At 40.1% G+C, this 23,523-nt stretch overlaps 1 protein-coding gene across 1 annotated transcript in view; it reads left to right on the top strand.

Annotated features, from left to right (window-relative positions):
* The window catches only part of WDR19 (WD repeat domain 19), an 85,612-nt gene extending 64,431 nt beyond the window's left edge, over nt 1-21,181 (top strand). Inside the window, exons 21-31 of the mRNA XM_065404994.1 lie at nt 777-901; nt 2,273-2,385; nt 4,334-4,402; nt 4,935-5,012; nt 11,063-11,159; nt 12,928-13,052; nt 15,046-15,127; nt 16,783-16,933; nt 18,492-18,615; nt 19,642-19,718; nt 21,067-21,181. Of these exons, the coding sequence (XP_065261066.1) occupies nt 777-901; nt 2,273-2,385; nt 4,334-4,402; nt 4,935-5,012; nt 11,063-11,159; nt 12,928-13,052; nt 15,046-15,127; nt 16,783-16,933; nt 18,492-18,615; nt 19,642-19,718; nt 21,067-21,181 (1,156 nt within the window). The remainder of the gene's footprint in view (nt 1-776; nt 902-2,272; nt 2,386-4,333; nt 4,403-4,934; nt 5,013-11,062; nt 11,160-12,927; nt 13,053-15,045; nt 15,128-16,782; nt 16,934-18,491; nt 18,616-19,641; nt 19,719-21,066) is intronic.
* Nucleotides 21,182-23,523: the final 2,342 nt, after the last annotated feature.

The raw sequence follows: 23,523 nt of genomic DNA, 5'->3' as shown, positions 1-23,523 counted from the left end.
GCCCTGCATACTAACCTTGGGGGGGGGGAGCGGGGGGAGAGTATGTGAGTGTATTTCATCACTACATCCTCCCTGCATTCTCAGGTTTCTACACAAGGGGAGTGAATTTCACTCTGAGTGCATAATTTTGAATGTTCTCACCCTTACATACAATAACACAAACAGACAAAAGCAGTAAATATCCATTCAGTTCAAAGTGCCATGTATGGTTGCCTGGGTGCATATCAAGAACATCACACTTTATTAAGAATGCGTAATGAACATAATTGGACAGATGATGTGGAACAATCAGAACTTCAGCTTTATTATTTTTAAAGCATATTTCAAAGGCAGTAGTCCTCACTGAGAACCAGTGTCAAATTTTAAATGGAAAAAAGAGTACGGTATATGAAAATATCATTAGAAAAAGGCTTCTGAAGAACATTTTTTGCATTTGAATGTCTCAAAATTGGCCAAATAGAAATTTATCAGTTTCACCAAAAAAGTTCACTTTTGGCCTGTCAATAAACATACAAAATTTGATCCCAAATTATAGAATCTTTTAGAAAACTATAAACAAGCAAGCTTCAAATAGAAAAGCCTCTCATCCATAATTCTTACTAGAAATTAGTTTATCATAAGGTACAAGCATATGCTAATAGCAACACACTAGAAGAATGATTTAATGGTCCCTCCATTGCCACACTCATTGCACAAGAGAGATTTTCTTTGGGAAACATTTGGTGTGTGTTTATTATGTTATTTAACAAAAGTATTAATGTGTTTATTCTGATCAGATTCTTTCTGCAGTTGGGTGACTATGGTTCTGCCATCCAGTTTCTGGTCATGTCTAAGTGTAATAATGAAGCTTTCACACTGGCCCAACAGCACAATAAGATGGAGATTTATGCTGACATCATTGGTGAGAATTCTATTTTAATAATTTTATTTGGAATTCTTTAGCAATTTATGGCCTATTTGTGAAGAAAGGCATAGAGAAGTTTGTAATGATAATGTGCAGCTGTGTGAAATTTCACATCTCTTTGATCCATGGTCACCTACAGAATTCAGTTTTCTGCCTTATTAATACTAGGAGGCAATGGAAAACTCACTGAACCAGTTCACAGTTATGCCATTTGACCAGGCCTGATAAACAACCAGGGTAATTACATTCTGGTGTGTAAAACCTAAATTAAAGAACTGCTCCAGTAAGTCATTAGTACGGCAGCTAGTTTGTCATGGATTCTGTGACTTCTGCAGCAGCTGGTGCACCTGGCTCAGGGGCAGCTTAGGCAGCCCCTGCACCAGGCGCACCAGCCACTGCTGGAGCAGTCTTGGGCCACTGCCTCCTCCCCGAGCAGCAGAGTTTGGGTGTGGGAGGGGGCATGGGGTTGGGGCACGGGATCGGGTGAGATGGGCTCTGGGCGGCACTTACCTGGGGCTCCCCAGAAACAGCGATATCCCCCTCCCTCAGCTGCTAGGCGGAGGTGTGGCCAGGCAGCTCTGCATCCTGCCTCCGCCTGCAGGCACCGCCCCCGCAGTTCCCATTGGCCACAGTTCCCAGCCAGTGGGAGCTGTGAGGCCAACACTCTGGGCGGAGGCAGCACGCAGAGCTACCTGGTCATGCCTCCACTTAGCAGCTGAGCGGAGGGGATGTCGCCGCTTCCAGGGAGCCCCCCAGGTAAGCGCTGCCCAGAGCCTGCCTCACCCCATCCCGTGCCCCTGCCCCCTCCTACACCCAAACTCTACTGCTGCTGGGGGGGGAGGCACGGAGCCAGGTCGGGAGCCTGCCAGTCCCGCCATCACGCCCCCCTCCACCCCCCCAGCACCAGCAGGGGTCCTGGGTCATGCGCCGCTGCCCACACCCCTAGCACCAGCGGGGGTCCTGGGCCATGTGCCACCCCCCCCAGCACCCAGGCCGCCCTCCCCCTGCACCCGCGGTGCCCCCGGGAAGCCTCCGCCCGCCCCCCCCCCCCCGCAAGTTTTAGTCATGGGTATTTCTAGTAAAAGTCATGGACCGGTCACAGGCCGTGAATTGACTTGTCCGTGACTTTTACTAAAAATACCCATGACTGAAAGGTACCCTTAGCCATTAGTCCTTTATCAAAAATCAAATGTGACACATTAAGTAGGTATAAACTGTGCAAAACAGAAGTTATAAATCCAGCTGGCTCCTATTTTGTTTGAAAACCAAAAGCCAAAAATGTGAAATATATGGTTTGCCTCTTTGACAGGATCTATAAACTTTTGTTTCATGAGAAGAATTTTGCTCACATTACTGTTTGTGTTGCAGGTTCTGAGAATACTACCAATGAAGATTATCAGAGTATTGCACTATACTTTGAAGGAGAAAAAAAACATTTTCAGGCGGGCAAGTTCTTTTTGCTGTGCGGTCAGTATGCCCGGGTTAGTATTCAGAGAGTTAAACAGCAACATTATTTAAATGCGCATAGCAATGGTTGTGCAAAACACTGGATTCCAGGATTATTACACTTCCTAAAGAGCAGAAAAAAAATAGGCTTTTTATCTGCTTCCTCGTATTTCACATTGATGCAATCAGAAGAAGAAATATTACTGTCCTACCTACAATAAAACTTAGAGGAAATTATTTCTTCCATTAAATAGAAAATGAATAAAGGGTGAGTGCTATATATTATGTTATTCAGCCATGCACATAATTCTTATTGACAGCAGTAGAGCTTCATATGGATCATAGACATAATATATCTCTAAGTGATACATGAACATACCGTATATACTTGATCATAAGCCGGTTCGTTTATAAGCTGACCCCCCCAAGACGGGTAAGTAAAAATGGAAAATTTTTATGACCCATTCATAAGCCGACGCTATAATTCAGGGGTCAGCAAACTTTGGCTCCTGGGCCATCAGGATAAGCCGCTGGTGGGCCGAGATGGTTTGTTTACCTCGAGCGTCTGCAGGCACAGAGGTAAACCTAAGTAAACAAAGTGTCCCGGCGCGCCAGCTACTTACCCTGATGGGCCAGGACAGCAACTGGTGGGGAAATGTTTTTTGGGGGGGAGAAGCTGGGAGTCGGGAGTAACCCCCGTGACCACCCCCTGTGTGACCCCACCCCTAGCCTGGGACCCCCACACTCTCCCCATCCCATCCCTTCCCACCTTATCTGGGGAGGGCCAGGGGAGGATGTCTCTGGCCTGGCCGGAGCTGCTCCGGCAGGCTGGGCAGCACGGCTGCAGCCTGCTCCGGCGGGCCAGACCAGGTAGCGCAGCTGCAGCATGTTCCAGCTTGCTGGGCCGGGCGGCGCGGCCACAGCCTGCTCTGGGGGGCGGGGCCAACCCCGGAGCTGCAGCTGCTTCGGAGGCTGGGGGGAGAGCAGCGTGGCCAGAAGTGGAGAGACTCTGGCCCCACCTCTTCCCTTCTGGCTCTGCTGGCTGTGCTGCCTCTCCTTGCTCCCTCTGTTGGGGGGAGGGGCTGTGTCCCACCTCTCCCTCTCTATACCCGTTCAATAAGCCGACCCCCTTCTCTGGTGCTTCCCTTTTTTACTAAAAAAATTCGGCTTATGAACGAGTATATACGGTAGTTAGTTTAGTTACTGTTTACTTGCTTGTCTGAATGTTCAGTTGTAGAAAAAACTCATTAATTGATTAAATACTGTAGCTTATTGAAACACAATTTTTAAAGGAAAGAGTATGCAAATTAGCATATTTTTTATAGACTGGTTACAAGTTGCGTGTGTCAGCTGCTGCATATTAAGCAGAATGTTTATGTCCTGACAGCAAAAAAGCAAGGTAATGAATTTTTGAAAATTATCAACTGCTGGGGATGGGACCATTGTAGGTGACCTGCTCCTCCCAGTGAGTCAGTGCCGGTTGCAGCACTCTGTAATGCCCCAATTGAGCAGATCTCCTCTCATTGCTGGCTGTCAGTGCTGAGAAGAAATGTGCCAGGACTAGGCTGTGAATGCTCCTGCTGTTCTGATGGGGCCATGGGAGTGAGGAGGAACCAGGGTGGGTATGGGTGATGTGCTGGATTGTAATTGTCCAGCAAGCCCTTCAGAAAGACTTCATCAGTATATTTTTTCCTACAGCAGTTTTTGGGACAGCAGCTGATGCCGCCATGGTCCTGGTGTGGTCATCCTTATTGATCATTTTCACTACTTTGTGACTCAATTGACTTCAGATTCATATGAAACAACACAAATGCTCTCAACGTGTGCTCAGGGATCACATAATTTTAATGTAATCAAAGGATGTTTGTCCTTCCTTCCCAGATGCTGCAGAACTAGATGAATTAAAAATAGGGAAAAAGATTTTATAAAGAAAATACCATGTCATTTATCTGTTATATCCCTGTATTTCTATTTTTGTTTCAGGCACTAAAACACTTTCTGAAAAGTCCAACCACAGAAGATAACATGGCTATAGAAATGGCTATTGAAACAGTAAGAAACATTGATAAACCTAAGAAATTGAATATTCAGCCTGCTTTTCAAGTAATCTGTGTCTCTACTGTAATGATGTCGTCCTAGTGTTTAGCAGATTTTGAATAGCTTATAGATGTAAGGAGGAAGCTGCAAGAGTAAAAGCAAGGGTTAAGGTAAAAAGTTCCTGATGCCATCCCAAATAATTTTCTTAGCACTGATGCTGAAAAAAGGGAATGTAAATAACCTATCTGTTTGTAATTCCAAATCTAGATCTTGTTAATATTTAATGGATGCAATTTAAAAACCTGTTAAATAGGTAGTAGTTTATGAAATCCTTGCCAGAGTGTGTTAGATTTTCAACATGGACTTCAGCATGTCAAAGAGAAGCTGATCAACCAAATAGATACCTACTTTACTGCATTTTGAGTACATAACACCGGTAAAAACATGTTTTAAATATATCTAAGTTCAAAGGTTTTCTATGGAGAAATCTAATTCTTTTCCCCCATATTTCAGGCACATGTTGACATTTTTCCTCTGTCTTTAATAGGTGGGACAGGCAAAAGATGAAGCACTAACCAATCAGCTGATAGACTACCTTATGGGGGAGAGTGATGGCATGCCCAAGGTACTATATTCCTATCACTCTTTTTTCTCCAGTTTCTGTTCTACAGGATGATTTCTTTTAGTTTTTTGCCCTTCAAACACCTAGTAGATGTAGATTGCTTTTTTTGGATATATAAAAATAGTTCTGGACAAAGTGCTCAGCTTCCATTTAAGTTCCTAAATTAAATGATCAGATTTTCAAAAGGGCTCACTGCGAAGCATCTCCCATTGATATGTGGACAATGGGTTCAGTAGTTATTTGGAAATCTAGCTACTTCATTTAGCTACCTAAATGGATGCTGAGCTTTTTTGAAAATCTGGCCCTTTATTTTTGTACTTCATTATCTAATATCATACAATTTTCAAAGTTGAAAATGATTTATTACAGTCAATTCCAACTGCAAATATAGGGTATGGTTTCCCTAACTATACTTATCTTAGATAAAAGTTAAGTACACTGTGTTGGGATATACAATTCCATATGTGATCTGTACACGACTACATAAAGCGTTTATAGTAAAAAGAAAACTAAAGATTAGCAAATCCATATCTTGAGTTTCTAATGGCATATTTTATATATAGAATAATCAGTTATTTAACACTAAGAATATAAAATATTGTAGGTATTTATTTTTTATTGTGACTTATGGGAAGTCTTTTTGAGGTCACAGAGTTTAAGGTCAGTAGGGATCACCAGACCATCTGGTCTGACCTCTTGTATCTCACAGGCCACCAACACCACCATTACATTCCTGCAGGAGCTTTACGGATTTTTGCTTTTATCTCCCTTCTGGGAGCCCCCATTTCATACCCAGCATCCTTTATACAAAGAGGACTAAATAGAACTTCTTTTGGAGTCCATAGGTCACTTCTCCCACCATAGGTAGTGATGCAGGCACGGGGAACTGGTAGACTACCACCAATAGGCTGTACTAGTCCGTCTTCCCCTTTTACATGCTATATTTTTTGTATTAGTTGTCATGTTTGTGTGCTTGGTTAGTAATGTTAACCAATGGTGTTAATCCTGCTTGTTAATGCCATAGGTCTGATGTTAAAAGGAAGACTGAGAATACCAAATATATTTCAGGGTAAAGGGCTCAGAGAAGAGAAATTACAATGTCTTCAGAGGTGAAATTCTCTTCTCATATCCACACAACCAGTCTCTACTTCAGTATCTTGATTTCCATACATGTGCAAACCACCAACTAGGTGAGCAAAATATAGGAGTGTGGATCTGAGAAAATAATTTTGCCCATATTATCTTTGCATGATTATTTTTCATGTAGGTTTTAAAATAAACTAGCATTGCTAACAGCCGTCAGAGGGTGGTAATTTTCGGGTAATTCAGGTTCTCCAAGATCCTCAGTGGCTGAGCTACAGAAGGCACTTGCTCCCATACATACACTGCATCAGAAAGACTCTGCAGGGTCTCTGCAGTGTAATCTCCACAGTCCTGTAAATTCAGAATCACAAATTTATGCTCTGTAGGCATGGAGCTGGGTTTGACAGCTGTAGAGATGACACGTAGTTGCCGCTGAAGGGCTACAAGCCCTCAGAATTCTAGTTGCGGTTTGCAACTCTGTAGTGAGGTTGCAGAGCTCCGGCCTCTTCCTTGCTGTGCTGTATTATAGGGCCAGGATTTGGTCCTTTGGGCATTTAGTGACATTTCTGTCTTTTTTTAATTAAAAAAAAAAATCTCTGCACTTTGAGCAGCTGCTTTATCTGCCTTTGTTGGGTGCTGTTTTGATGTAATGTTACCTTTCATCAGACATTTGGATGACATCAAAATTGTAGAGGGAACATACACTCAAGAGGACAGAATTCAATTGCAAAGTGACCTGGAGAGATTAGAACTGTAAGGGCTGTGATGGGACATCTGGTACTAACAAATATTGCTGCACACAGATATAAACTGTGAGTGGGACATGGACTGACTGTCACATCCTGTCCTTACCTTATTTTTTCTGTAAACCACAACCAAGCACCCTGGTTGCCTCGGGGAATGTGTGGGATGGGGAATTGGAAGTAACCCACAATATGAAAAAGTTTGAGAACCAGTTCTAACGGTTTAATTTTTTTATAAAACATCATAGCATTTTGGGAATACACTCATTGAAATGTTTAACATTGTTTTGCAACTTGTATGAAGGGCATTCTTTTTCTCATTTAAAAGCTCTCTCTTGTTCTTCTGAATGCTTTACCCCATCTGCCATAGTCTCTCTCAGTGAGTAACATCATTTTACTTTATCAAATCATAGTACTGTAACTTGTTAAAAAAAAAATAATAATAATTTTTAACTTCATTATGGTGTAGAGGCAAATGCCTGACCGAAATTCTCAGGCAATCTGAATCACATTTTTATAGAATAACATCTTTTAGATGGTAGAATTTTTATTTCATTGAAGATAAAATCTAAATTGAAGTAGCCATACAGCAGAAATTTGTTACTGCTCTCTTCACTTATTCCCAAACTAGATAATTCTCAGAATAGCCTGGTTGTTTCACTCCACTTCTCAATAAAGAGTTAATAGTGAGGTGTTATATTACTAAGCCTTTACTACATTTATCAAAATGTTTTTATACCCTTTGTATTCTAATATAATATATTAATAAATTTATTACATATAATACTAAACTACACTTGTCAAAATTAAGACAAAAGGATTCTGATCCAATATCCTTGATTTATATCCTGTTTGTTTGCTTCCTATAATGCATATCTCCTAGAGTGTTAATTAACAAGATTCTGCTGTTCTGTGTTTATATTTTAAATACAAAAATGTTTTAAAAATTGAAAACAAGCAACCCTGGAAACAAAATTCTGTAAAGTTGCCAAATTCCAATAAAAAAGAAGTAATGGTCTATTGAATATTAATAATATGTTTTCCAAAAGTTCTAAGAAGGATATTTTCTATTTAAAACTGTTTTCTCTAATTTTTAAAAAGTAAGCCAAATTTAAAAGCATACATTATCAAATTAAAACATTTAGGGCCATATTTAAAATACTCTGGACTCAACTGAAGATGTAAAAATAAATTATTTGTAGACACAATTTGAGTCATTTAGATATGTTACCTTAATTACATCCACAACGAGGGATATAGGAAACACTATACCAGGTCAGGCTAGTGGTCCATCTTCTGACAGTGGTCAGATGATGTTTTGGAGGAAGGTACAAAAAACCGTGTGGTGGACAATTATGTAATAACCTGATGATAGGAGAGTTTTCTTCCTAACTATAGTCAATTAATTATTGCATTGTCCCATCTAATACAATATATTATCCTATCTAATGCAACTGTAGATAGTTTCATTATCTATAGGAATATCTAATTTTTTAAAATCTCATTAAGTTATTAGCCTTTGTGGCAGTGAGTTCCTCAGGTTAAGTATGTGTTATGTAAAATTATATTTCCCATTATCAGTTTTCAGTGTCTCTTTTCAATCTCCATTGAATGTTTTTTGTTGTTGTGAGGGCGGGTATGAAAGTCTCTATTTTGTTAACCTCTGTCATGTCCCTCTTATTTGTCTCCTCCCTCAGTTGAAGAGTCATAATCTTTTCAGTCTCTTCCTTATATGGAAGTTTCTCCATGCCTTTAACAATTTTCTCACCTTTCTCTAAACTCCCTCTGTTTCCACAGTGTATCTTTTGAGATATGCTGAATGCAGTATTCCGGGGGAGGGTACACCATTGATTTACATAATTCCATTATCATATTTTCTGTCCCGTTCTATATATATCCTAATGCTTTTTGTTTTTATGACTACTACAAATTGAGCAGAGGTTTCTGTTGAACTGTCTATAATGCTACCCAGGTCTTTTAGATGAGTGGATTGTAGTTAATTTAGAACCCAGCAATGTGTATAAGTAATTCAGACTATTCTTTCCTATTTGCATTACCTTGCATGTCAGCATTGATTTCATCTGCTGTCATTATGCCAACTTGTCTAGTTTTGTCAGGGTCCCTTGTCAGTTTTCATCCTTCTTGACTAACCTAAATATTGTTGCGCCATCTGCAAATTCTACCCATTTGCTCACTACCCTTTCCAGCACAGTAAAAAAAAATAACAACAGTGGTGACACTTTGCAATTAGTCTTTTCCCATTACAAAAACTGATCATTTACTTCCACTCTTCGTTTTATGTCCTTAGACCGTTTCTAAAATACTTAGCTTCTCATTCCATGACTACTTAATTTCCTTAATAAACTCTTGTGAGGGCTCTTTTTCAAAGGCATTTTGAAAGTCCATATAAATAGCCAGCTAGTTCTCTCTTATCCATTATTTGTTGCTGCTACTCAGAGAATTCTAGTAGTTTAATAGAGCATGATTTGTCTTTACCGAAACTGTGCTAGTTTGCTGCTATCCTATCACATTCATCTAAGCGTTCTAGAATTTTTTTTTGTTAATTATTCAGCCAATTTTCCTGGTACTGAAGTAAGACTTGCTGGGCTGTAATGTCTAAGATTATCCCTTAGCACCTATTTTAAAGCTAGACGGATACCTTTGCTACCCTCTAGTCCTCTGGTATAGTAGCTGACTTCAATGAGAGATTACATATTTTTCATAGCAGCTCAGCCTCTTCATTCTTAAATTCCTTCTCATCTCTTGGGGTCTATCTACACTGCAGTTAAACACCCATGGCTCCCTGTAGTCTGAGCCCTGCAAGCCCATGTCAGCTGACACGGGCCAGCCACAGGTGTTTAATTGTAATGTAGACATACCCTTGGCTGTATACCATCTGGTTCTGGTGACTTACTACTCTTTAATGGCTGGGTTTTATCACCCTTACTCAAGCAAAATAGTATCTTAGTCCATGAGAAGTACTGCTGATTTCAAAGGGGTTTCTGGCAGAGTAAGGTGGTATTTTTGTGTAAAGGTGGCAGAATCTGACATTAATTTATTCTCATCTTATTCCAGCACAACCTCTTTTGATACCTCAGTATCTGATAGTACGTCATTTTTATTACCTGAAAAGAGAAGGTCTCTCCAACTTCCTCTGTGGTGAAGACTGATTTAAAAACATCATCTAAGCTTCTCTGCACTGCCCTTAACCTCCTTAAATTGCTTCTTTTATTTCATGATAAATCCAGTGGACCCATGCATTCTCCTGCAGGCTTCCTGCTTCTGATCTACTTAGACTTCCTTGTTGTTCTTTTGCAGGTGCAGCTAAAAAAAGGAGTAATTTTAATCCATTGTTCTTTATCTTCTATTGAATCAGGGGCTATTGCAATGAGCCATACAGAACAGAATTTCAAGGTCAACATTTTAGCATCAGTACTTTTCTATAATAGTGTTTTTAATTACAACTCAATTATAATTATTTAAAAGGTTCTTGTAAGATAAAAGTTGTATACTTTTTTTTTTTCATAATTGTTCCTCCACTACAAATTTACTGTAGAATACCAAAAAGCAGAAACAAAACCCACAGGTATATTTCAAAAACTTCTCTGATTGACTAGCTGAATCAGTGTCCAATTTCTTCAGTATTAGTCACCTCATGATCAGTGTGCTTTCTCTTCAACTTTTTTCAAGCAGATTATGTATTTTAGAAGTTCTCATATATCAGCAGATTTACATGAATGTTACATTCCAGCTGAAAGAGGGATATCTCTCAACTGTATTTTCATGTACTGTTTGTTAAGAATGTAATAATTTCCCTGATTGTTTCCTTCCTGAAACTAACCTCTTCCTCAATCCAAGAGCAGTTTGGGACTTATTGAGGAGAAGTTTAGAAACAATCCTAATCAAGGGGTGGAGGTCCAGTAAAAATTTCTCCTTGATGGAGAGAAGGGAAGAGAGATTTCTGCTCACTACTTCCCCCAAAAAATATTAAAAGAGCTAGTTTAGCAATGAAAGAAGCGGGAGTACTGAATCACAGTTTTGTTTGCACTGCCACAGGCAGAGAACACGATGCACAGGCAGACAGGGTATGGCCAAGCCACAGAGTTCACAGACAAATCTGAACTGCCTCTTGACATTTGCTTGAGATGGAGAGAGGTTAAGATCTAGAAGATGATACAGCGGTATATGTTCCATTAGCAAAATTACTTTTGTATTGTTCTGATTAAGGACGCCAAGTATCTGTTCCGCTTGTACATGGCACTAAAGCAATACAGAGAAGCTGCCCGAACTGCCATAATAATTGCCAGGGAGGAGCAGTCTGCAGGTAGGTCACTCAATACTCTTAATTTATTCTGTTTTTATTGATGTGACAACAGGATTCCATTTTCCATCCCAGCAATATTTTAGATACTACCACTCGTAGGAGTGTGCTCAAAGAAGGGCATATATTAATTTTAGAAAGACCTCCTTCTTGTGTGTACCAACGATTTTCTCTTATATCCAGTCTTTATCTGGAAGTGTGAAGTTGCCGTTATGGGAGTTTAAAGCACTCTTATAGGGTGTGTATACACTGCAATTAAAAACCCGTGCCTGGCCCATACCATCTGACTTGGGCTAAGGGGCTGTTTAAATGCAGTGTAGACATTCTGGCTTGGTCTGCAGCCAGACCCTCACACTTTACAAGATTCTAGAGCCTGGGCTGTAACCTGAGCCAAAATGTCTATACCACAATTAAACAGGCCCCTTAGTGCGAGCTTGAGTCAGCTGGCATGGGCCAGCTGTGGGTTTTTAATTGCAGTATAGACGTACCCCTAGTGACGGTGGAACGTAGAGTCCTTTGGAAAGTGAGATTGGAAAGTCATGGAGAGAGTCTCTTAGTTTCTTTTATTTCATTCCCAGTAGATTTATTAGTAGAGACTACCTAGAACTTCACTTTTCCCCATAATGGAGGCCTGTTCCTTAATTGCAGTGGCTGGTAGATATGGCTTCTAATTTAGGGACTGATCCCGCAGTCCTTAGCTACATCAAACACTGATTTTAGTAGGAGTTTCATCTGTAATGATTGCTTTTAAAAGAACAGACTTCTAAAGGTTCTTTTTTTTTATGCTACTTGTTTTTTAGTGGTTGGTTAGATTTTAGATAGAGGGGAGCGAAAAATAAAATGAACAAGGAAGGGGTTTGGGAAGCAAAATAGTGCATCTCCTCCATTGGCTGCTCCCTGCTCTAGTCCAGGCAATGGTCCTAGAATAACTTTCTATTTTCTTTTAATTTAAAATAAGTTATGGGAAATGTTTTTAAAAGAAAAACAGCAGCCTCAGGGACAAGGAGGACAATCACGTTCTGGGTAAGTTAACAGCTATCTGTCTGCTGCTCTGCAATGGGCTGGAAAATCTCAAACCCATGGCACTGAGTGTCAAAGGTCTGCTACGCCACAGCAGTGAAAAACAGTTCTCAAGGGTTTTATTATTCATTGCCTAAATTCCTTAAACCTGAAAATATAGCAGTAATCCTGAAATAATAAAATGTGGTGCCTCCACTTTTAAGCTTTAATTGATCTGAAGTGAAATCTTTTTCCACCTGTTTAATTTAGCAAAGTACTATACAGACATACACTAGAAGGATATTAAACTAAAACTTCAAATAACACACTGTAATCGATATTTAACTAATTATAGAAATAAAATGTGAAATAATCATTGTCCAGAAACAAAGGGAAATCCATCCTAGGATGCCCTAAAACTACTCTTTTGTACTTAATTGGAAAAGTAATGGATGTTCCAACTTCCATTTTTAAAATAGGGGACAGCAGCAGATAAAATCATGATCTACATGTGCTTTGAGCTGTTCCACATGTCCTACTTTTTACGTTTCTTCCCATGTCACACTGATTTTTTTCCGTTTAGCTACTAAACTAGTATTGTCTAGGATATTGTAGCAGGCATCTAGGTGCTTGTGATTTTTCCAGACAAATTGACTTGCAAATTTTCTTCTTAGATTATAGCTAAAAGCCTACAATTGAGTTTAATTATATCCCTTGTGTAAGAGCATTGTTGTGAAAAATTACATTTACTGTTAACTTTTTTCTTTTAAAGGAAACTACCGAAATGCACATGATGTTCTTTTTAGTATGTATTCAGAACTCAAAACCCAGAAAATTAAAATTCCTTCTGAGATGGCTACAAATCTTATGATTCTACACAGCTATATTTTAGTAAAGGTAATGCAGATTCAGAATTAGTGTTTTAATGAAGCAAATTCTATGCAATATTTATATAAATTGTATAGATGGCTGCTCTGTGTAGATTAATTATGCTGGCATGTTTGTTGATAGTACATACAGATGGAAGTTGGTAAATGCACTAATTACAAGAATATTCCATTTCCATTCAGTGAGCTCATTGCCTATCAGTCATTTTATACCATTGAATAGCATAGTCCCAAAAGTTCCGGTTTACTCAGGATAGCCCTGGGTTTCTGTTACATGGCTCGGGTCCTTGTGTTTATCCTATGCAACCGGGATCAAATAAAAATCTGGTTGTAGTTTTACAATTACTAGAGATAGCTGGGGCTGCTAAAGCCTGCCTCTCTCCTTCCTTAGATTTCATTGCTCTGCCTGTGGCTTTCCATTTCCTCACCCGGGCAAGGAGATAGCCGGCTCAAAAACAATCAGTAGGAACACTTTCAGCTGGCTTAGGGACAGGTCATAAGAAAATGGAGGCACCAAAGAAGTCATCCTCTGAGAAAGACCTCAGGTTGGGGCAGAGGGGGAAGAGAGATGCCCTATAAAAATGCCAGAGGATAAAGACTAGACCTGAAGAGCTCTATGTAGCTCGAAAGCTTGTCTCTTTCATCAACAGAAGTTGGTCCAATATATACCTCACTCACCGTGTCTTTCAGAGGATAAAGAGGGCTAAATAGCATTCCCCAAAACACATCATCTCCCCCTCCAGTGGCCCAAAGAAAATAAGTAGTGAGGCAGACATATAGGTGTCATAGAGCCTAGTAGAGGTCTCTATCCATAAATATTTGTGGGCCTCCCCTTACTGGTTCTGTATCTATTTTGGCAGTATAGATGGTGGAGGTTTTCAGGCGGTTAAGTTACAAAACATCAGCTGTATCCCACTACAATATGTGGGCAGAGAATTTAAGTTTGTAGACTGTGTATGAGAGGAGACTATATTTATCTTTGATTTTAGTAGAATTGCATCAGTGCACTGCCAGCAAAAAGTTTGGCCCAGCATCTTTTAGAATGGTTTGATGCCTTAATAATCTTATCAGACAACCTTTAAATCCACAAGTGATTCGCTGATAACTTGGAGGTTTGTCCATGGAAAAGTCTTACTGGCAGCTACAGGCTATAAACTGTTGTTAATAAAACCTAAAATTAATACCTTACCTTAGAGAGGTAAAGCCCAAAGGAGAAAGTTACAGAAGTTTGAGAAGCTACGGTAGCAAGTAGTTCTAAGATTAGCTGAAATACTAAGTACAGTATAGAGAGAGCCCTGCAAATCTGCGGATATCCACTTCATATCCATGGACCATTTTTGTGGATAATGGATCGGATGCAGATACAACCACACAGGGCTCTACTCACCTGAGGCGCCTGGCCCACGGCGTCTGGCTCGTGTAGCCCAGGGGTCGCAGCACACTCAGTGGCTGGGGCTGGGCGGCAGGTCAGAGTCGGGGCTCTCCAGCACCCACTCGCCACGCCACTTCCTGCCCCTCAGGCAGCACCAGCATCCCCACCATGGCCCAGCCCGGTAGCCCTGACCACGCTCCCAGGCCTGGCCATGAGGATTGTGATGCAAGATGCACTGCTGCACTCACAGTGTGCCATCACTAGCGAGCCCCTGGGAGCAGCATGTGATGCAACACCCCTTTGAGACCCCACCCCTGCACTGCCCCTTACCCCCAAACCCCACCCTCCTGCTGCCTCTTCCCTGCAAGACCCTGCCCCCCCCCCAACTCACTCCTCCACCTCTTCTTCTCCTCCCCCCTCCCCCCCAACCCTTGTGAGACAGCTTGCTGCTGTGGATACAGGTAAAAGATGGCTAGCATATCGTGGGTTGATCCTGGCGGATGCGAATCCACATTTTTTTATCCGCGCAGGGCTCTAAGTATAGAGTGGCCAAAGCATTTACTAGTTTCAGATCCTCCAAATGCTGGTGCTGTAATCTGTAGTGTAAATATACCCACTTGTTTTATTTCAGACTCATGTTAAACGTGGAGATCACATGAAGGGTGCACGCATGCTTATTCGTGTAGCCAACAACATCAGCAAGTTCCCATCACGTAAGTGCTGTCCACACACAAAAAAGCATACGAGAATTAACTATCCAGTGCATCAGACAGATACTTTCCTCTTGTGCATATCTTTGAACAAGTGTAGGTATGTAGTAAAAGTTAAACCTGTCCTGCCATGGAAAACCTGCTTTGCTACATGCCACATAGGTATGAAGGCCTTACAGTGATGAGCTCAACACTGCTAGCTAAGTGTGTGTCCTCAACCATAATAATTGCTAAATGTTTGCGGTATTAAGTTGCATGAACCACAGTCTCAATATCATATGTAATTGGTGGGTCAACTCTGGGACCTTGCCACAAAACTCATCTGTCTTCTTTCAAATGTACTGCATCTTCAGTACAAGAGAGTACTGCAAGGCCAGGGAGTCTTACCATTATGGCAATCCTTGCTTGGGACAAAGTACAGTGCAAGATGCTAATGCTTGGCTCACTGTTATATAGTAGTTACCTTTAAAATTTTCATTTTTTGCTTTGGTAATTAGACATTATTGCTGTATGCCTTATACTCTGTCTAGGGAATACTGTTACCTACTTACCAAAGGTAAAATTTCTTTGAGAAACAGCTACATGCAGAATCCTCTCACATATGACAACAGTAGTGACAGTACATATGTCTACACCACATGTTCACTTTTCACCTGCCTACACATAGGCTGCTCTGCATGACCAGCACCAGCCAGCTACACTAACTCCTGCACTCTTGAACACGTGACAGAAATTATACTCAACCGTCCGCTCCCAAGTTCCCAGCCACTGATGTCTCTACCTAAGTTATCAGTCCAGAGACACTGTGAATGTTTTGCTATTAATAGAGCCATGGTAAGAGGTGAACCATGACCATATTTGGGAGAGGTGGGGGTAATCTAACAATTCCCAAGGTCATATGTTCAGTCTCAGAAATGCACCATAGTGAGAGGAAACCCAGTGACTGGGATACATTAACAGGAATGTCCTATGTAAGTCACATGAGGTAATTGTTCTGCTCTGTTCAGCAGTGGTGAGACCTCAGCTGTATTACTGTGTCCAGTTTTGGGCACCATGTTTTGAGAGATGGGAGCTGATTGGAGAGAGTCCTGAGAAGCACAACAAAAACAAGAGGTTTAAAAAAAACAGGCCCTGTGAGGAAAGGTTGAAAGAACTGGGCATGTTTATTCTAGAGAAGACAAGACTGAGGGGAGAATGTAAGTCTTCAGATAGGTAAAAGGTTGTTTATAAAAAGTATGGGAGAACAGCTGGTCACATGTCCACCCAGGGTAGGACAAGAAACAATCGGTTTACTTGACAGCAAGGGAGATTTAAGTTAGATATTAAGAAAAACTTTATAATTATAAGGATAATTAAGCACTGGAACAGGTTCCCTAGGGAGGTTGTGGAATCCTTGTCTCTGGAAGTTTAAGAACGGGTTAAAGAAGGTGGAGTAGCTATACTTAATACTGGCTCAGCACAAGGGGCTGGACTAGGTGACCTTTTGAGATCCCTTCAAACCCTGCATATCTATGTGGAAATACAAGTACCAAAAATCCGTGTAGCTCTGTGCCCTGAGTAAAGAATTTCTTCAAAAGCCTCTCAACCTTGTTTGCTCGATTGCTAAGGTTTTTAGCATTGCTAGTGGTAGATGAATGTTTGCCATTGTTTCATTGCAGACATTGTCCCAATCCTGACGTCAACAGTGATTGAGTGTCATAGAGCAGGATTGAAAAACTCAGCTTTCAGTTTTGCTGCTATGTTGATGAGACCGGAGTACCGCAATAAAATAGATCTTAAATACAAAAAGAAGATTGAAGCAATGGTCAGGTGAGCTAGGCTAATATGATTTATAAGTGCAAACAACAAAACAACTTTATCTGTAGCATTATTGTTCCTCTATAAAATCTACGTTTACATATTTTTTCCTTAGATATTTTTCCATAATCCTTACCTGAGGTTGGGAGGTTAATAATTTCCAACTCCGCTAAAGACTGAGGCCCTTATTTTTCATTGTCTTGCATGTGGTATAGTCATTTACCTCTGTGCAAAGTGGGTGTAAAATGCTACCAAACCCGCTGCAATGCTTTACACCCATTTTGCACAGGTGTGAAAGTCTATAGTGAATTGAACTGACGAAGTCGTAGTAGTTCTCCTATATTTGTATTTTCAGGAGTCAGTTGTTCAGCATCACTACTGTGCACAGCACTTTGTAGAAAGGTGCAAAGGCAACAGTTTAAAAAAAAAAAAAAAAAAAGGGAGACGAGGCCAAGGATAAATACCAAAGTTAAAAAGGCAAACTCTCAAATTCCTTCTCCCTCCCCCTTCTTTGTAATCTGTTTAGACCACAAATTCTTAGAGGCAGAGACCTGTTTTCCTAGTATAATAATACTGTATAGATAATAGCGATGGTGTGTTTATCCTACATGTCTAAAGCTCCTTGCCTGCTTTTTAGGTGCCACTGTAAACATCTCCCAGCCAGCATGCCAAACTGCTCTGCTATACTCATGACACCCTATTGGAGACAATAGGGTTACATGGGGGAAATTGAGAGCAGAATTTTTGCAACTTGTGGGAGGAGTTTTGACTGCTCTGGTCAATACAACTGAAATAGCTCATGTCCCGCCGAATAAAATCAGGGTACAAAATCTGAACCTTGCCAAATTTTATAAAATATTTTAATGAAAATGTCTAATTGTTCTCAAAGCTCATTATGCTGAGACATTGGAAAGGATGTATTAAGCTAAATGGAAAGTGCTATGAAAGAGGATCAAAGCCTTTTATCTATAAAGTTCCAGAACAGAGTATATCTAGAAATCACTTAGGAAAACTAATTTTAAGTGTCCCTCTCACTGCCCTCATATTAGTTATAATCTAAACATTTTATAGTAGAGTCTGGATCAGGATCCCTCACCACCATACATACTTGCTGAAAAAGAGCTTATGCACTGCAACTCCACTGAGCAGAAACTATAGTCCAACTATTACAATTCTGAAGCTTAAAAATTCTAATATTTAACACCTAAATATCATGGTGAGTGGTGCCTAAGAAACAGTAAGATTAGATGATATTACATAGTATATATACACATACCATTTATTACTGGGATGTTTGAGAGATTAAGAATTCAAAATGGTGATCAACATTGCTTAATGGCAAATAAATGCTTCAAATTAAGGGCCCACTTGCAGTGTTAGACAGTGTAAGGAAAATATGTGCAGTATCTAAGGGAAAATTGGTGAAGAGGGAAGGTGACAAAATATTGTTAACTGGAAACTGTACATTACTCCAAAAAAATAATGTTTTGCTCTTTACAGAAATAAGGTGTGGTCTTCTTTTTTGTGAAGGATTTCTTGTACTTAATTCAGATTCATATCTTATTTCTAGACGACCAGACACATCTGAGGCAGAAGAGCCAACTACACCATGCCCATACTGTGAATTCCTGCTCCCAGAGTGTGAACTCCTCTGCGCTGGATGTAAAAACAATCTCCCATATTGCATTGCAACTGTGAGTATTTTAAATTGAATGACAAATTCCCCTCCTCCCCGCGCGCACATGGTTTGAGAATGCTTCCTTTAGTATTTAGCACTGTGTACAAGGTCTGCCTCTTCCCCCTTCTTAAAATGTCACTGTTTTGATTAGTAACATTCATCTAAATTTGTAATTGATTCAAACACATTTGTCCAGTCAGTCTCTATCCCCATTGTTTAAATGAGAACACAAAATAGCTGACTATTATATCGCTGAAATTTAATGAAACCAATGAATTTTTATAGTGAAATTATAAGGTGTATGGTAAGGGGAAGAAAGGAGTGTGTTTTCAATTAAGACTGCTGTGCACAATGTCAGAGTTCCAAAGATGTAACATCTATGTATTTACGGAACCTTTTTAAATTAAGAGTGTACACAAGAAGGAAGCTGTCTCACTCTAAGCAGACTATCACAAAAACTGCTGCTTTGCCTGCAACTTTGTGATCTCAGGTTGGATAAGGGGGTATGCAAACAGATGACCTCACAGCTCTGGTGCCTTCTGTGTGCATGATTAGCAAGTGAAATCTTGTACCTAGAACAAACTCCAGTATAAAAAAAAGCCCCAACATTTTTGGTAAATATCTGGGACTGCTGTTTATAAACTCTTAAAATGGTAACTCAGTAATGGTCATGGTAATTGTCCCTTGCCAAAAAGAGGGGAAGAAGGGAGAATTACAAATAGCAGAAAACTGTAATGAAATTCTGCATCTTCGTATTCAGAACTTCTTAAAATCCACAGCACTATTCATGCAGCAACAGATGCAAAAATGAAGTATCCAAATTATCAATCTCATGTAATGTTCGCTTGAAAATAAAGTACAGTAGCATTAAATCTAGCCACGCTGTAGGGTATTTGATACCATTACGAGTTAGTGTCACTCATGAAACTTTTTAGAATTAAGATCTTTCGCTGCAGAAAGGAGCAGGGCTGAAGAGTCAGAATGCTGATTAGGATGCAAATACTTACAATTGGGTTTAATCATTGAAAACTTTCACCTGCAGGGTCGGCATATGGTAAAAAATGACTGGACAGCCTGTCCAAATTGTGACTTCCCTGCCCTGCACTCTGAGTTCAAAAAGTAAGTTGGAATCTTTCCTGCTGAATAAGGATTTTTTTTTTTTTTTTAAATAGCAAAGACCCTTTTCCACAGGAGGAATTTTAAGCCTTTCATTCTGAAGGCTCATCATTTACCCTTACCCCACACTTTCACCATAGCGCTACCTTAGCATGAACACATTTGGGCGTGTCGAATGCATGCTACAAATAGAGAACGGAGCAGCTGATTCAGTGTTGTAAACTTTGAAAGAAACTAGCAAGGGTGGAAATAGGCTTTTGCAACTTCCCAACACTTTTCCCTCCCATCCCCAAAGAGGCAGTGCAGAAACACACCAATAGTGGCCTGAGGAGCCCCAACTATCGATGTGGTCCCCTTAAGATTCAAAGGACCAAAGCATCTGTTCCCCCACCCGACAGACACACTCTCCCTAATGCTTGGTTCTAGAGTAAGAATGTACCTTGGCAGAGCTTTGACCTCAGTTATTCTGCCTTAAGCAAGGGAATATCTCCTGATTAGCAGTCACAGGGAAGTAGGAGCAGTTCCTCAGCTCAGTTAGTGCTTATTATTGACATTTGAACAGAACTACCTTATCAGTAGAAAGCCTTCCCTTTCAATATTCTCTTTATTCTATACTCTTTTTAGATTTGCATATTTTACTTTCAAACCTGAGTAGCCATAAGACTGCATATTTGATTTCTCAAATGAGACTGGAGCTTTAAATAGAATTACTAACATAGCCCATCTCCAGAATACAATAGTGGGCTAGACAGCCTTCCAAGAGCTATATGTGCTTTACTATAGCAGCATCCAAGAAACCTCTTCTTTCCAAATTATAAGTAGTTACAGTAGAATCTGAATTACGAACACCAAACTGACCAGTCAACCCCACATCTGGTTTGGAAGCACACAATCTGGAGCAGCAGAGACCCCCCAAAAAAGCAAATACAGTGCAGTTCTGTGTTATTGAACTAAAAAAAAAAAAAAAAAAAAAGCAGCATTTTTCTTCTGCATAGTAAAGTTTCAAAGCTGTGTTGACTCATGTTCAGTTGTAAACTTTTGAAAGAACAGCCATAACGTTTTGTTCAAAGGTGCATACATTTCAGAGTTACAAATATCTCTGAAATGGAGGTTGTTTGTAACTCAGGTTCTACTGTAGTTGACACCTTACAACTGTGTCATTTTCTCCCTCCCCACCTACTAAAATTGATAGTTCTTTCTGGCCTTAAACTAGGTAATTGTAACAGGTTTTGATTGCCTGCATAGCAGACCATAGAATTTTCCCCACTAATTCCTGCATCAAGCCCAACACCATGTGGTTGAAAATGGTGTCAGGAATGTAATTTGACCTGAAATATTTCTTTTAAAATAGCATGTTGCAGAGTGAAAATATATGTCCAATGTGTTCAGAAAGAGTTAGCATTGTCCATCTTAAGAAGATAGCTGACTGCACACCATATCTCAACCCAGAAGAAATGGAACAGTGAATTTATTCAAGTAAGTGCTACTGCCACCTCTAGAACAAACCCTGGGAAGATATGCAAGAAATGAGCCAAGATACAGTGACTAGCTTGATGAACTTTAGGGAAAATGGATATTTATGTAATTACAAAACTTAGTATACTAAGTGTGCTTGTTTATATGGGAACTCTATGGTGTTCCCTGCCCTACAAAGTTTACAATCAAAGATGAATATGTGCAACACCAAGCACATGGTAGTACCTACAGGCTGAAGCAGATTGGGAATCCATCAATGTGATAAACAGGATGGCAAGAAGGCACTGCAAGCCATTAGTTTTGATTCTTATTTGACAACTTCAGGTAGCAAATTTTGGCTTGAAATGCTCAGTCTTCAAAGAATGCAACCAAATTCTCACTACTTGCTGCCATTAATTCACTCCTTACCCTATTTTACAGTAAATACTGTACTGGTTAACATTTTGAATCCAGTATTTGACATCCCAATTCTATTTTCAGGTACCAGAAATCTTTGGAGGAAATGTTTAGCTAGAATCTACATATTGGTTTGTTTGTAGTTCAAGTGGACAAAGCTTAGTACTGTTCAGATACCAACTATTCTTACATGAGAGCTGTAATTAGTGTATTGTACCTACAGTCCTGTAGGTTTACACAGTGGGTATTAAGCACTTTTGAAAAGAAATTGTCACCATAAGCAGCAGACTAATATTTCACTTTTTAGTTATAGTACATATCTTCTCCAACTATTGTATTTAAACATCAATCCTGACTATGAAAGAGGTTCAGTTTTATAATAACGTTAATTCCATATTAGAAGACTGACAAGCAATGTATTTATTGTTAATGCATTGAAAAGTCAGTTTGGTACAGTTGCCTCTATTTTGAAGACTGAGTAACTGCTCCTCTTCATTTTCAGAATGACTGGGTCCTTCTGGAGTGTTGTGGCATTAAGGAAGCTCCTTATCAGTTTGGTGGATTTTTTTTCCCCCCAAACAATTTAATACCTGAGCAGTTGTCAGTTCCGTTCTCTATTTTGTGATACAAAAATTAACTAAATATTTACAAATGTACTTACTGAAAGCAGAATAAATCCAATTTTACCCTTAAGTTTAACTTTAAAGTCTGTTCAGCTTCAGCAGCACAAAGGGGGAACAGTGCTAACTCTTTGTTTCAGCATTCTCTGCTGCATATGTAAATTTGTCACTTCATTTGAGGGTATAGTACCAATAGAATTCCCTCTACAGCTCTGGTGTGACTGCTTCCATGTGTGTTCATTTATAGGCAACTCATTACTGGAGGGGTTGATAGGTAGGAGATGTGGATAAGCAATACAAATAGCTGAAGGAAGTAAAATTTAGCATAATAAAGAGGGCATTACACTAATCTCAGGACCTTGGGGTATACCCATTTAAAGTTTTTCTAACTTAAGATATTGTAAAGATTTCCATGTTGCTGTTGCAATATAGACATTGGTGTTTAAATTATTTCAATTCCACAACACTGCTTAGGAATCTGGAGCTAGAAATTCAATGGGGGGGGGGGGAAGAGGGAGAGAAGACTTTGGGTAAGAGCATATTGGGCTATCAGGCTTTGGTTTTTTTTCCCTATGCTTTGAATTTTTAGTTCCTGAACAATGCAGTAAGGGCACTATAGAGCAGGGGTGGGGCCATGACTGCTTACAAAATTGGGGTTGGGGGTAGGAGGGTGTTCAGGGCTGGGGCAGGTGTGCTCTGTGTTGGGATTGAGGGGTTTGGAGAGGGGCAGGGGGTTAGGGCATGGGGAAAGGTTCAGGGGTGCAGGCTATAAGCGACATTTACCTCAAGCAGCTCCCAGAAGCAGTGACATAACCCTGCACCCCGGGGCAAGTCCCAGACCCCGCTCCCCAGCCTGCGGGCCATCGTTTGCCCACCCCTGCTATAGAGCCTTAAAATTGCATGTATGCATTATGAAAATGAGGAGATGTTTAATTCCATAGCACAAAAGCATCCAGAAGTGCTAATTCTCATTGTGTATTTTCCACTACTGGCCTAAAAGAGACAATAATATAGCTTTTCCATCCCTCTCTCCTTCAACAAAATGAGGGGGAGGCGGAAGGCAAAACCCAGGGAAGAAATTCCAATACACGCTGTAGCCCCAAAAGCTGAGGTAGATTGTTATTAAGGCCTGCTGGGGACAAATACCATCTTCAAGCTATGAAAAGGGGGGGGGAACCTGAATAAGCCCAATATAATTTTAAAATATTTGTGAAACTAATTTTATTGCAATTTTATACATTGCTGCAGTTTTATAATGTACAAAAGAAAGATGCAATTTAAATTTTTTGCATTATGTACAAGATTTCACCACATAA

Source organism: Emys orbicularis, chromosome 5 (genome assembly GCF_028017835.1).
Source record: "Emys orbicularis isolate rEmyOrb1 chromosome 5, rEmyOrb1.hap1, whole genome shotgun sequence".
NCBI lineage: Eukaryota > Metazoa > Chordata > Testudines > Emydidae > Emys > Emys orbicularis.
The sequence above is the reverse complement of the archived record's forward strand: the minus strand, read 5'-3'. Positions and strand labels throughout refer to the sequence as shown.